Raw genomic sequence first — 15,359 nt, forward strand, 5'->3', positions numbered from 1 at the left:
GCCCCAGCCTGCCTGCCCCAGCCGCCCTGGCTGGCTGGCCCCACCAACCTGGCCCAAATGCCGGGCCGTCCCCAGCACCGCTTTTTTTGCCTCTGTCTTCATGAACAAGGTCAGCTCCCAGACTGCTGCACTGGGCAGCACAGCATGGGGAGGAGGTGACCAGCCCTCTGTGGAGAAAGAAGTGGTTCGGGACTATTTAGAAAAGCTGGACGAGCACAAGTCCATGGAGCCGGATGCACTGCATCCGAGACTCCTAAAGGTGTTGGCGGATGTGATTGCAGAGCCATTGGCCATTATCTTTGAAAACTCATGGCAATCGGGGGAGGTCCCAGATGACTGGAAAAAGGCTAATGTAGTGCCCATCTTTAAAAAAGGGAAGAAGGAGGATCCTGGGAACTACAGGCCAGTCAGCCTCACCTCAGTCCCTGGAAAAATCAGGGAGCAGGTCCTCAAGGAATCAATTCTGAAGCACTTAGAGGAGAGGAAAGTGATCAGGAACAGTCAGCATGGATTCACCAAGGGCAAGTCATGCCTGACTAATCTAATTGCCTTCTATGATGAGATAACTGGCTCTGTGGATGAAGGGAAAGCAGTGGACGTGTTGTTCCTTGACTTTAGCAAAGCTTTTGACACGGTCTCCCACAGTATTCTTGCCAGTAAGTTAAAGAAGTATGGGCTGGATGAAAGCTGGCTAGACTGTCGGGCTCAATGGGTAGTGATCAATGGTTCTATGTCTAGTTGGCAGCTGGTATCAAGAGGAGTGCCCCAAGGGTCGGTCCTGGGGCCGGTTTTGTTCAATATCTTCATTAATGATCTGGAGGATGGTGTAGATTGCACCCTCAGCAAGTTTGCAGATGACACTAAACTGGGAGGAGAGGTAGATACGCTGGAGGGTAGAGATAGGATACAGAGGGCCCTAGACAAATTGGAGGATTGGGTCAAAAGAAATCTGATGAGGTTCAACAAGGACAAGTGCAGGTTCCTGCACTTAGGATGGAAGAATCCCATGCACCGCTACAGACTAGGGACCGAATCGCTAGGCAGCACTTCTGCAGAAAAGGACTTGGGGATTACAGTGGACAAGAAGCTGGATATGAGTCAAGAGTGTGCCCTTGTTGCCAAGAAGGCCAATGGCATTTTGGGATGTATAAGTAGGGGCATTGCCAGCAGATCGAGGGACGTGATTGTTCCCCTCTATTCGACATTGGTGAGGCCTCATCTGGAGTACTGTGTCCAGTTTTGGGCCCCACACTACAAGAAGGATGTGGATAAATTGGAAAACGTCCAGTGGAGGCCAACAAAAATGATTAGGGGGCTGAAACACATGACTTATGAGGAGAGGCTGAGGGAACTGGGATTGTTTAGTCTGCGGAAGAGAAGAATGAGGGGGGATTTGATAGCTGCTTTCAACTACCTGAAAGGGGGTTCCAAAGAGGATGGATCTAGGATGTTCTCAGTGGTAGTGGATGACAGAACAAGGAGTAATGGTCTCAAGTTGCAGTGGGGGAGGTTTAGGTTGGATATTAGGAAAAACTTTTTCACTAGGAGGATGGTGAATCACTGAAATGTGTTACCTAGGGAGGTGGTGGAATCTCCTTCCTTAGAAGTTTTAAAGGTCAGGCTTGACAAAGCCCTGGTTGGGATGATTTAGTTGAGGATTGGTCCTGCTTTGAGCAGGGGGTTGGACTAGATGACCTCCTGAGGTGCCTTCCAACCCTGATATTCTCTGATTCTATGATTCTATGGATGTCCAAGGAGTGCTCAAGGTCTTTGATTTAACTTTCCAACTGATACTTTTTTTTATGAATCACACAACCAGTAGCCAGCATGCTCAGTAACGAAATCAACTCTTCTTTATAAGTAGGACACGCAACTGCACTCGGATGATGCTCTCCGAGGCCAAGAAGACCTGAAGGAGCAGGTGGCCATGGTTGAGCACAGAGCTAACCTGTTGCAGGGAGAAACTGAGGAGCTAAGGACAGCTCTGGAACAGACAGAGAGGAGCAGGAAAGTGGCTGAACAGGAGCTCATGGACAACACTGAGTGCGTGCAGCTCCTGCATACCCAGGTAGCCCACATTGCAGGGCTATACACATTCATGGTTCTACAGAAACACAGAGTAATAACCAAGAATAATTCCAGGATCTTTTCATATCCTTTCCCAGGACAAAGGATCAGAGACTCAAGAGCTACTTCACTCTCTCTCTTTTGTAGAACACCACCCTTATGAATACAAAGAAGAAGCTGGAAACCGATATTGCCCAAATCCAAAGTGAGGTGGAGGAGGCCATTCAAGAGGCAAGAAATGCTAAAGAGAAAGCAAAGAAGGCAATTACAGATGTAAATGTTTCATTTCATTTACTTCTTTTACAGTTTAGCATTTGCCCTGTGTGCTGTGAGATAAAGTGTGTGGTGTCAGAGTCTGGATGAGAGATCTGTCTGCAGCCCTGTAGAAAGATGCAGGAGGTCACACGAGGCAGTGGGGCTGGCGTGCCAGGGATCAATGCAGCCTTTAGCAGTTTCACAGAATCATAGAAATGAAGGGCTGGTGGGGAACTCAAGAAATCATTTAATCTGTTCCCCCGCAATGAAGCAAGATTAAGTAAACCTAGGCCATCCCTGACAGGTGTTTGTCTAACCAGTTCTTAAAAACCTCCAATGACAGAGATTCTACAACCTCACTAGGTAACCTGTTCTAGAGTTTACTATCCTTATAATTAGAAAGTTTCCCTAATATCCAACCTGAATCTCGCTTGCTGCAAACTAAGCCAATTATTTCTTGTTCTACCATGTGAACATGGAGAACAACTGATCATTGTCTTCTTTACAACAACCTTTTACCAGTTTGAAGGCTGTTATCATGTCCTCCCTCAGTCTTCTCTTTAGACTGAATTCAAGACTCCCTTTCAAGCTTTCCTCGTGTGTCATGGTTTCTAAACCTCTCATCATTTTTGTTGCTCTCTTCTGGACTCTTTCCAATTTGCTCATATCTTTCTTAAAGTGTGGTGCCCAAAGCTGGACACAGAACTCCAGCTGAGGCTTCACCAGTGCTGAGTAGACTGGAACAATTACCTCCAATTTGTGTGACTGTATGAGAAATAAAACCCAAACTGAGTACCTGTACTGAGCCCACAGGTTCCCAGATCAATATAAGTGTTTCTGTGTAATAAGTGCAGGGAGAGGTTACTGCTGTTCTACAGAATAGTACATACCGCTAAGGAACAATTTGTGTTTAGTTGCAAAAGAGAAGTTAAATCATAAATATTATTAAAAACATAGCTAAGGCCAACATATTAGTCTGGAAACCCATAACATCTCCAGGGGCAGTCAGTGAATGTTGCTGATACTTGGATTCAATTCATAAGGAAGACAACCCAGAAGAAAGGAGATAAAAATATTTACACAATTTAGAAATAACAGTCCCTTGTGGCTTCACAGAATAGCAGGTTAAATGTTCAGCTAACTCGTGCACTTTGTACTGTGCACCTAACAACGGCCATCACCTTCCCCCAGAACTAGTGGCCTTGCACAGCTTACAAAATACTTCCTGTCCATATGTAGCTAGCATCACCTCTTTAGGCAGCTAATATACCTGTTGAGCTAAGCTCTGCTGGTGAAGCTCCTAAGCAGCTAGCCCTTATTCTGAAGTTAGTCGGCTTGTGGCGCTTAGGGATGCAATTATTGACCTAACACTTGTGTGAGGCACAGCCATTCCTACACATACAGCTCAGAACTTCGTGGAATTTTGTATTGCGTTTTGCTGATCGCTTCTCGGCCTTTTGGCTAAGATTAAGTGTCTCAATAAAATTATTAGATCCTATCAACTCATTATACTCCACACCTGAACATAGCCATTATATGAACAACATACCCCCCATATCTCAATGTCTGTACTTTGACCCGTTAAACTTTTACCCCCAATCGGGGAGACTGCAGATTATGTATTCCTTATGCCACCTGTTCCTAAACCAAATTTCGCACCCCTTGATAATCTGTACCTTATTCCCTGATAACCAGAAACTTCTATGCTTAAACTCTGTACCATTTTCTTTTTACTTCAAAATCATCTTAATAAAATTATTAGACCCTGCCCCATGTCCTGTGCAGCTGCAAGCCCCACTCCAGAGCCTGGCAGCTGCGCCACAATGCCATCCAGAACTGCCTGGTGAAAGCCATTGCACTTCGCCTGGGGGAGGTCGCTGTGAACTGCGCCATCCCCGGTACTGACAGCCAATTGTGACCTGACGTAGTAGTCACCGACAAGGCCCAGAAAAAGATCATCCTCGTCGACGTCACGGTCTCCTTTGAGAACAGAACCCCGGCCTTCTGCGAAGCCCGAGCTCGTAAGCTGGAAAAATACGCCCCTCTGGCCGACACCCTGAAAGCGAAGGGCTACGAGGTACAGATGGATGCCCTGATCGTCGGAGCCCTGGGTGCCTGGGACCCCTGCAATGAGCGTGTGCTGTGGACCTGCAGGATTGGTCGATGCTACGCATGGCTCATGTGGCGCCTCATGGTCTCGGACACCATCCGATGGTCCAGGGACATCTACGTCGAACACATCACCGGCCCCCGACAGTACCAGGAGGTGTGAGCTGGTATGACATCGTGCATCAACTATGAGAAAGGGACCGAGAGACTTTTTCCATTGGACCATATGAACTGGAACCATAAACTCACTGAACATTAAATCTCACCAAATGAGGGTAAATCCATCCTCATCATTGTATCCACTCATTATACTTCACACCTGAACATAGCCATTATATGAACAACATACCCCCATATCTCAGTGTCTGTACTTTGACCCGTTAACCTTTTATCCCCAATTGGGGATATTGCAGATTATGTATTCCTTACTTCACCCGATCCTAAACCGAATTTCGCATCCCTTGATAATCTATACCTTATTCCCTGATAACAAGAAACTTCTATGCTTAAACTCTGTACCGTTTTCTTTTTTCTTCAAAATCATCTTAATAACATTATTAAATCTGTTCTTATCAGTTTAATATCTGATAGTCCTCTATCTGAGGACTATATATTAAATGAATTGCACTTTGTAACTTTAGAGTCAGTTCTTTTCAAGTGGAGCTGTATTGCTCACTAAGGCCTATTATGATATATTCCCTGAATTTCCCTGGAGATCGTCTGAGCTTTGGAGACCAAAATGCGAGGCTGCACACACCCTAGTTTTGTTTTAAATAACATTTATATTGTTTTAAATCTTTTCCGCAACCTCAAAGGTAATCATAAAAACTGTCCGTGTCTCTGCATGAACAATGTATGCACATATACAGTACACACACATATTGACAAATTCTACACACCCTGTGAGTAGAGTTCATTTGATTGTGCAAATGCCCTGCTTCCATTATCACTACTGTAGTATCCCCGCTCTATCCCATTGCAAGTGGAAGGTCACAGTAATAAGCATTCAGCAAGCAGCTAATAAGGTAACAGGAATCTTGTGGCTGGAGTCATAAGCAACCCCTCAGACTGCCTGTATCTTTGTATCTGTTTGTCTGAGTCCCTTACTGAGTTCATTGTGTGGTTTACCTTTCAAGGCAGCCATGATGGTGGAGGAGCTGAAGAAGGAGCAGGACACCAGCACTCACCTGGAGAGGATGAAGAAGAACCTGGAGCAGACGGTGAAGGACCTGCAGCTCCATCTGGATGAGGCAGAACACCTGGCACTGAAGGGTGGCAAGAAGCAGCTTCAGAAGCTGGAGTCCAGGGTATGTGCTTGAGCTGAAGGCTGGTGGTGAAGAATACAATTTCAACCTCTGCCTCCTGTAGTAGAGTTGGTGCCTAATTTCTCATTTACTTCCCCAGATCCAAGAGCTCAAGTCCAAGCTGGAAGGAGAGCAAAAACGAGCTGCAGATGCCATCAAAGGCATTTGGAAATATGAACGGCGCATCAAGGAGCTGACTTTCGAGGCAGGTGCAAAAGAGAAAATCCACCTGAAATGTTTTTTTCTCATCAAAAACGTAAAGATAAACTGGCATGGTCTCTTTTCAATAGGGTGAAGAGAACAAAAAAAGGTTACAGGACTTAGTGGATAAACTTCAGTTGAAAGTCAAATCCTACAAGAGAGAAGTTGAGGAGGCTGTGAGTCATTTAACAGGAAGAAACATTCATTTACAATTTGCCGAGATACCCACTTCAGCTCTGATACTGGATGCCAGGATGTCACTTCTCCTTGGGCTTAGTTCCTTTTGTGTTTTAATTACAGGATACACAAGTCAATGTTCACCTCTCCAAATTCAGGAAAGTACAGCATGAGTTGGAGGGGGCTGAGGAACAAGCAGATATTTCTGAGTCTCAGGTCAATAAGCTTAGAACTAAGACCTGAGAAGTTACCTCCAAAAAGGTAAGCCATTAATGTTAGATGCAACTGTGCAGTTTGCACTGAATGCCTGAAGGTGGTTAAGTTGTCTTAGAAATCACAGCTATGCTCACCAGTAAGATAGACTCCAGGCTTCCCTATGACAAACAAAGCTTTTAACTTTTATCTTGGTAGTGTCATCGGTATGGCCAGTGCTCAGAAGCTACCTACAGAAGAGGGGTAGAAATAACATGATCACCCTAAAAATGCCTAATGTAACTTCCACTTCAGTAACTACTGCCTCCCCATAATTTACCTTAACATATTCTGTATGAGTACCTGGTCAAAGCTACGTTGCCAGTTTCATTTTCCTTTTTTTCTATACTGCAGCCCTTTTTTGCTTGTATTTTTCATAGTATCTCCTACTTGGTTTCTTCTTCACCGTCCAACCTTCTTAGCCCCTTTTCTTGTGAACACGAGGCAGTGGATGGGAGGGACTGACCCCTAGTGGAGCCTACCCACGCTGCTTCTTTAATTCCCTCACCTCTTCAGCACTCCCAGGGCACTAGAAAACCTGATCTGGTAGAGCTGAGCGAATAACTGATTTCTCAGACCAAGTTTCACCCTGAAAAAAAATCTGGCTCAGGGGTGGAAATGAAAACCCGAAAAATAAATTGTTTTGGGTCAGGTGAATCTTTCCTTTGACCCAAAGGTGGGGGGTTTTTCAGTTTTTTATTTAGTTTCCAGTTGTTTGAGGGTGTTTTTCACCCCCTTTTTGTTCACACTTTTTTTGCTGAATTTCTAAACAAAACACCATTTTAAAATGAAGAAAACATTAAACTGAAACCAACATTATTAATTATAATAATTATAATTATAATCATATTATATTTATTATATATAATGTTTATATAATGATTATAATCACAATCATAATTATATTATATTTATAATTATATTGTAATTGTATTATAATTATAATTAATAATATGTTATTATTGAAAACAATAAATTGAAAACAATAAATTGAAAAAAATTGCAGCTTTTTTTTAAAAAAAAATGTTTTGCACAAAACTATTTGCTGGATTTGACCTGAATTTGTGAGTTTCTGCCCTGGAAAATGCATTTTTAAGTGAATTTATTATTTGCTGGAAAATTTCTACTCATCTGTAAGGGCTGGATATTTCCCACAAGGTTACTGTTATATCCCCACAATTTACCCTTCTACTGCTCATTTTTAGGGATGGATTTCAACAGTAGCCTGTATAATTAGGGTTATAATTTTATGAAGGAAACTATTTAAAGTACTAAATCCTGCCTTTGCATGCCCATTCAGGCAGTTACATTTGGAATGCTGGCAGTTACGTCACATTTGCATGCCCATTCAGGCAGTTACAGAAGCTGTCACAGAATCACTGACATTAGAAATTTAAAAGACCCATTAGGTTCATCCAGTGCATCTCATGTGGGCCAGGGCAGGATTATTCCCAAGTGATGGAACTTCCTCTACTGCCCTGTGGAGGTTATTCCACAGCCTAATAGATCTCATTGTTAGAAATCTTGTGCTGCTATTTAGCTGAAATTTTGCCTTAACAGAAGTTTTATGAAAAATGGTCTTTTTGCTAACACAGCAGAATGGAACTCAGGACAGTCAGGTTCAAATCTTGGCCCTACCACAGGCTTTCTGTGTGATCTTGGGCAAGTCACTTAGGACTATATTCAGAAGGGTACTTAGGTGCTTAACTCCCAGTTTTAGGCTCCACTGCGATGCACAAAACTCCTGTCAAACCCTGTCAGTGCTAAATGCACTCAGAGCCAATATGTTCAGGGTAGAAGTTCCTTGGTGCCTAGGAGTCTGTTTCTGGGCATGTGCCTGGACACCTGTCTCCTGCCTAAGCCGCAGAGTGATTCAGGAACGGGGGGGAGAAGAGGCGTTCGACTGCCTATTCTCTGTACGGGGCCCGATCCAGGCTGAGGCTGGCTGCTGGATCAGGTCCCATTCAAAATCCAGCTGCCAGAGAAAGACGTGGTGATAGCAGTGCCTACCTTATTCCGTTTACCTCAGTGGTTAGAGCACTCACCTGGGATGTGGGGTACCCAGGTTCAATTCCTTCTTAGGGGAGAAAGATTTTGAACACAGGTTTCCCTCCACTTAGGAGAGTGCTCTAACCACTGAGCTATGGACTAGGCTGATCTGGGGCACTCTCAGTCTCTCCTGCTGAAGCTGTTCCACTGTGGATAAATAATTAAATGATCAGTGGCTTGCTCAGATACTATAGTGATGAGTAGCACTCTAGAAAAGTCAACAAATTATTTTCTCCATTACATTCCATCTCTCCTAGGGTACCACACTCAATAACTCCCCCCCCCCCCCCCACAGCTGCTTACACCGTTCAGAAACTCATAGATTGTAGTTCTATTTCCTCCCGCTGGCTCTTAGCAAAGCTAGACAGTTCCATCCAGCCTCACTGTGCTCCCCTGTGTGGCTTTTGAATATGCAAACAAGTGAATGCAACAACAACACTTGCAGGTGCCATTTTAGAAATTGGCTGAGGGCAGCTGCAAATCCAATCTTAATGTCTAAAAGGAATAAACAATGTTTCTAGGTAGTAATAGAAAGGGATGAGTGAGCTTCCTTCAGGACAGAAACAGGAAATATGCATAATGTATATTTCCCCTGTTGCTGACTGTTTGTAGCTGTTGTGTGATCATCCCTCTCTTACACTTACAGAAAATAAAGTTCCCTTTGCTTACAGAGATGACCAGTTTCTTCTCTCTGTCTCGCTGATGTACATGTGTCAATAAAGCAGTTATTTACTGTTTGAGTTGCTCAAAAGTGACTTCTGGGGAGAGTATGGGATTTTTTTGCATGCAGAATTCATTTCATTGCTTTACTTCTGCATCCCTCCACCAGAGAGCAGTCCAGGTGCAGTCTGTGAGCAGAGAGCCATCCCGGCTTTGGTTCCCAGGAAAGGGACGCTGTTATTGCCAGGAAGTTCCAAGATGATGCTATATGGTCATGTACCTAAAAGAAATTTATCGAAACTGCTGCTCAGGCTACCCGACTCCACAGTGTAGCATCACCTACACAGCTGATTCGTCGTAGTGTGACCAGCAGAGCAGACACGAGAACACAAACTTCTGCAGCTATTCACTACTGTATGAAAGAGCAATGAAGAAATGGCTCTTTTTTGGGATTCCAGAGGTTTTCAGGAGTGAGAGATCTAACAAGGCCAGTTGGCAAGTGGCAGAAATCTCAGCATACACTCCCCTTTCCATTAACCTTTAGAGAGCCTGCCTCACTGCTGCAGCCATAAAACCCGTAAGTGCCGCCACAGCTGTCTCTGCACTCTAGTTCCTTGGTCAGGAGTCAGAGTGGCTTTGTTATATCACTGAATGTCTCCCTGCCGCTGAGGTTTGCTAGTCCTAGACCGTCTACAACTTTAATGATCCTGTGGGGTAATGCAGGGGGGGCTGGAACAATTTTTATAGTGGGGAGCTGAGAGCCACTGAACCAAATGGTAAACCGTGTATATAATGGAAACCACTTCAAGACAGGGGGTGCTGCAGCACCCCCTGCACCCTTAGTTCCAGCAGCTATGTTGTGATGTACTCTACAGGGGCAATATACTCTACCTATAAACCACTCCAAACGTCAGCTGGTGCAGGATGTGACTGCTGGGAATAAATACCTCTGCTGCCAAAGAACTCCACTGGCTTCCCAGTGATCTCCAGCGATGGTGGTCTGTGTAGTGTGGCTCCTGGTATCTGAGAGCCATCACTCTCTCTCTCCCCTACCCAGGGGCTCTACTAGAGCTGGTCAAAACACAGAATTTCCATTCTGCAGGAAATTCCAACACTTTGAAACTTCCTTTCATCCCAAATTGGAATGAAAATCACAGTTTTGAAATGTTCCACTAAAGGACAGCTCAGAAAAATTAAGGTAATATTGAAATGACTTTAACAAAACAGTGTAGTTGTAGCCGTGTCGGTCCCAGGATATTAGAGAGACAAGGTGGGTGAGGTAATATCTTTTATTGGACTAACTTCTGTTGGAGAGAGAGCCATGGATCCTACACGTGCCTATCACAACATGTGATGTACCTCATCCAGCGTATTTACTACCCTAATATGTGGGTCAAACCAATCACTATGCTCTCCAATGAACTCACCCAGGAAACTGATAAAAGACAAAACCACCCTATCACCTGTGGGTGAACACTTTTCACAAAGCGATCACTTTGTGTCTGACCTCTCAGTGTTCATCCTCAAAGGAAACCTGCACAACACTTTAAAAGGTGACACTGGATTTATGGCTTGTTACAACCATCTGTAACCTGCTAACCCCCCTTTTTTGACCTATGACTGAGGAGGTGTCTCTACCTTGAATGGACCCTTACAGTATGTGCTAATGACTTATGCTAAACAATCTGTTCCACCTTGCATTTTGCTGTGATCCTGGGAGTACCTTTCCCAGACCTGAAGAAGAGCTGTGTGTGTCTGGAAAGCTTGTCTCTGTCTCTCTCACCAGCAGAGGTTGGTCCAATAAAAGATATTATCTCCCCACCTTGTCTGAACAAAACACTTTGTTTCAAAGACGTTGAAGCACTTTATTTTGATTTTATTAGCGTTATCACCAAACATCTCGATTTAGTCAAATCAGCATTTTCTGACAGAGAATTGTTTTATTGGAAAATTGCCAACCTACTCTAGGCTTTACCTAGATTTCATCCTCTTGGGGCTGGAAGCCGAGCGTGCTCAGGAGAATTCTCTGCTCTGATGCTCAGTAGCCCAGTGCATCTGCTGCAGCAATGGGGCCCACGTGGATTATCTTTCAGGGTATCAGTGCCAGGTTTGACTTTCTGTCTATATTCTCAGGCTCTGGAGGTTGAACGTTTATTTATCTGAGGGAGAGTCCTGATGAGGTTCAACGAGGACAAGTCCAAGGACATCCTTTTGTCTCTTATAAAATGTGCACTAACAAGTAACCAAGCAAAGGAAAAAAGAAGGGTTTGCCCTTGTTGGCTTTATCACCTAGAAAGAAGGACTGATTTTTTTAAAAAAATGTTGTTTGTAGAAAAAGCAGCAACATCATCATGTCTTCCCCTTTTTGCTGGAGACTTCTTTGGAAGACCCAAGAGCTAAGTAGGAGATTTCTCAGCCCTTAACTGAAGGGGCAGGAGGTGTTGAATCTGTAACACAAAGCTTTTCTCCCTAGTATTTCTCAGACATTTGAGTTAAACAGGTGACAACAAAACCAAAGACTTGTAAACAGCCCAACTAAAAATCCCTTCCCTAATGATGTGCTCAGTTTCACTTCCCTGGCACTTTTGATGTCTCGTCCCACAGGCTCTACATAGAGAATTCCAGGCAAGGCAGGGCTGACAGAATCCGAAACTAATGTAGAACACAAGCAGAAAACCCTTATATGTTTTGTTATTGAAACAAACCTTTCTGGCCCTTATCTCCATACCTTAAGAGCGCACAATGCGAACTCAGTCTTTTACTCTTAGCAGGTCACCTTTGTTAAGGCTCTCTTGCCCTTGCTGCTGCTTTCCTCCCTGTTTTTGACTGCAATAAAGTGGTTTTGTTCTGTGAGATTCCCTGGCCCCTCAGCCCACCTGGCTGCAGCACACGCACCCCCGGGACATGGAGGTTAGCACAGTGTAGAGGGTGAAATAGTAGTTGGGGCCTGTGGTTGGGCAGCACAGCCGAGGCTTCAGTACAGCTCCCGCCATACAGGAGAGAACTAGTGTCTCCAGTGAGATCAAATAAGTACCTGTGGTCTGTATTTTTCAAAGGGAAGCTGGGCTTTTCCGTGGGCTCATTGCGCTTACTTAGCTGGAAGGAACCTTCCCATTTTTCTCCTGCGTGGGGCTCCGAACCAGGCTGGAGGGGACATAAGAAGAGAGGGGAAGATAAAAATACTCTGGCTCCCATATTTTAAAAAAACAGCTCTGTAATTATAATAAGAATTCTGAAATAATGGGACTGCGATTGATAACCCCATTCTGTCTGCATACATAATAAATAATACTGTAGTGTGTGACCATGAATGACTCTATTTGGCTTTGCAAGTGATGAGACGCAGCATTTGTATGCTGCTTGCTGCTGGCAAGCGCTTATTTAATTTGAGATGGTCGAGTTCAGGATCCTGACACAAGGAAGAAAGGAGAGCAGCAGAATACGGACCCTGGACCTCAGAAAAGCAGACTTTGACTCCCTCAGGGAACTGATGGGCAGGATCCCCTGAAAGGCTAATATGAGGGGGAAAGGAGTCCAGGAGAACTGGTTGTATTTTTAAAGAAGCCCTATTGAGGGTGCAGGAACATCGCAGGATCCCGATGTGCAGAAAGAATAGCAAATATGGCAGGCGACCTTAACACAGAAATCCTCGGTGAGCTTAAATACAAAAAGGAAGCTTACAAGAAATGGAAAGTTGGACAGATGACTAGGGAGGAGAATAAAAATATTGCTTGAGCATGCAAGGGTGTAATCAGGAAGGCCAAAGCACAATTGGAGTTGCAGCTAGCAAGGGATGTGAAGGGTAACAAGAAGGGTTTCAACAGGTATGTTAGCAACAAGAAGAAGGTCAGGGAAAGTGTGGGACTCTTACTGAATGGGGGAGGCAACCTAGTGACAGATGATGTGGAAAAAGCTGAAGTACTCAATGCTTTTTTTGTCTCGGTCTTCACAGACACGGTCAGCTCCCAGACTGCTACACTGGGCAGCACAGTATGGGGAGGAGGTGAGCAGCCCTGAGTGGTGAAAGATTGCAAAAAGGCAAAAAGAGTGCCCATCTTTAAAAAGGGAAGAAGGAGAATCCGAGGAACTACAGACCTGACCTCAGTCCCCGGAAAAATCATGGAGCAGGTTCTCAAGGAATCCATTTTGAAGCACTTGGAGGAGAGGAAGGTGATCAGGAACAGTCAACATGAATTCACCAAAGGCAAGTCATGCCTGACCAACCTGATTGCCTTCTATGATGAGATAACTGGCTCTGTGGATATGGCGAAAGTGGTGGACATGATATATCTTGACTTTAGCAAAGCTTTGATACAGTCTCCCACAGTATTCTTGCCAGCAAGTTAAAAAAGTATGGATTGGATGAATGGACTATTAGGTGGATAAAAAACTGGCTAGATTGTTTGGCTTAATGGGTAGTGAGCAATGGCTCAGTGTCTAGTTGGCAGGCAGTATCAAGTGGAGTGCCCCAGGGGTTGGTTCTGGGGCCAGTTTTGTTCAACATCTTCATTAATGATCTGGATGAGGGGATGGATTGCACCCGCAGCATGTTTGCAGATGACACTAATCTGGGGGGAGAGTTAGATCCACTGGAGGGTAGGAATAGGGTCCAGAGTGACCTAGAAAAATTGGAGGATTGGGCTAAAAGAAATCTGATGCGATTCAACAAGGACAAGTGCAGAGTCCTGCACTTAGGAAGGAAGCATCCCATGCACTGCTACAGGCTGGGGACCGACTGACTAAGCAGCAGTTCTGCGGAAAAGGACCTGTGGATTACAATGGATGAAAAGCTGGATATGAGTCAGCAGTGTGCCCTTGTTGCCAAGAAGGCTAACGGCATATTGGGCTGCATTAGTAGGAGCATTGCCAGCAGATCGAGGGAAGTGATTATTCCCCTCTATTCGGCACTGGTGAGGCCACATCTGGAGTATTGCATCCAGTTTTGGGCCCCCCACTACAGAAAGGATGTGAGCAAATTGGAGACAGCTCAGCGAAGGGCAACGAAAATGATTAGGGGACTGGGGCACATGACTTATGAGGAGAGGCTGACTGGGGTTATTTAGTCTGCAGAAGAGAAGAGTGAGGCGGGATTTGATAGAGGTCTTCAACTACCTGAAGGGGGGTTCCAAAGAGGATGGAGCTAGGCTGTTCTCAGTGGTAGCAGATGACAGAACAAGGAGCAATGGTCTTAAGTTGCAGTGGGGGAGGTCTAGGTTGGATATTAGGAAAAAGTATTTCACTAAGAGGGTGGTGAAACACTGGAATGGGTTACCCAGGGAAGTAATGGAATCTCCATCCTTAGAGGTTTTTAAGGCCTGGCTTGACAAAGCCCTGGCTGGGATGATTTAGTTGGGGTTGGTTCTGCTTTGAGCAGGGGGTTGGACTAGATGACCTCCTGAGGTCTCTTCCAACCCTAATCTTCTATGATTCTATGAGTCTATCAGTAAGAATAAAATTAGAAAACACATGAGAAATCTCGTACCATGGTCAGAAAGATCCACAATCCCAAATAAGCCCCATGGGAGTTGGCCTTAAATTTACTGTGTGCATTTGTGTTGCAGTTTATTAAGCATACTTCTGTCACAGAGCCCCTGTGTGTCAGAAGCCCAACTATACACAGATGAGAAAGGGCTGCTGTTGGAGGCGACGGGCCAAGGAAAAGTCACAATAGAGCGAAACACAGGAACAGTTGCTAGCCAGGCTGCCAGGACCATTAGGCACCGGAACACGCTTTAGTGAGTCTTTTAAATAATGCTTTATAAATCCTACACAGTCTTTTGCTTGGTGAAAGTTTTACTGTAAATGCCTGAAGATGCATCATCGCACTGAGCTAGCAGAGGCCTAATAACTCATATGAGCTGAGCTGAATTGGCTCTCAGGCCCCAGGCAAGTTGCAGAGTTTTCATTTGGGAGACAGACTGTAATGTATACAATAATGATTTAAAGAAGGAAACTTTGCAAATTGCACCCCAGACATAGGTAATGCAATTCCCTGGGGGCATGGGGACCATGCCGTGCTGCTTTCAGAGCTGTTCCAGAATGATGCAGTCTCGAGCATCTATGGCAAAGTTGGCAGCAGCTAAAGGACTTTATTACAGGGCCTATAAATAATTATTTTAAATGGTTTCTAATGCTTGTGCCTGTGCTTACTGTCTCTCAACGTCAGGGTCCTGTGGGGAATTCAGCAGGTGTTCCAGTGCTTAGCTCTCTTTTTCTTTGTGGGTTCCATATAAGTGGCGCTATATCAGATTATGCAATAGTCTCCCAGCAGAAGTGGGGCTATTT

The 15,359-nt window shown here is 44.6% G+C and overlaps 1 protein-coding gene across 1 annotated transcript; it reads left to right on the plus strand.

Annotated features, from left to right (window-relative positions):
* The first annotated feature begins 2,029 nt into the window (after positions 1 to 2,029).
* LOC141998255 (myosin-3-like) lies at positions 2,030 to 6,356 on the plus strand. The gene is made up of 6 exons (XM_074970956.1): positions 2,030 to 2,068; positions 2,215 to 2,340; positions 5,568 to 5,738; positions 5,836 to 5,940; positions 6,026 to 6,112; positions 6,237 to 6,356. Exons 1-6 carry the CDS (start codon positions 2,030 to 2,032, stop codon positions 6,354 to 6,356), a joined length of 648 nt encoding a protein of 215 aa, XP_074827057.1.
* The last annotated feature ends 9,003 nt before the right edge of the window (positions 6,357 to 15,359 follow it).

The sequence above is a fragment of the Natator depressus genome, chromosome 14 (genome assembly GCF_965152275.1).
Source record: "Natator depressus isolate rNatDep1 chromosome 14, rNatDep2.hap1, whole genome shotgun sequence".
NCBI lineage: Eukaryota > Metazoa > Chordata > Testudines > Cheloniidae > Natator > Natator depressus.

Excerpts from the sequence above, each read along its gene's own strand:
- LOC141998255 (XM_074970956.1), top strand. The coding sequence starts at position 2,030 with ATGGACAACACTGAGTGCGTGCAGCTCCTGCATACCCAG. Across the intron at positions 2,341-5,567 it reads CAAAGAAGGCAATTACAGAT|GCAGCCATGATGGTGGAGGA; the intron begins GTAAATGTTTCA and ends TTACCTTTCAAG. Across the intron at positions 5,739-5,835 it reads TTCAGAAGCTGGAGTCCAGG|ATCCAAGAGCTCAAGTCCAA; the intron begins GTATGTGCTTGA and ends TTACTTCCCCAG.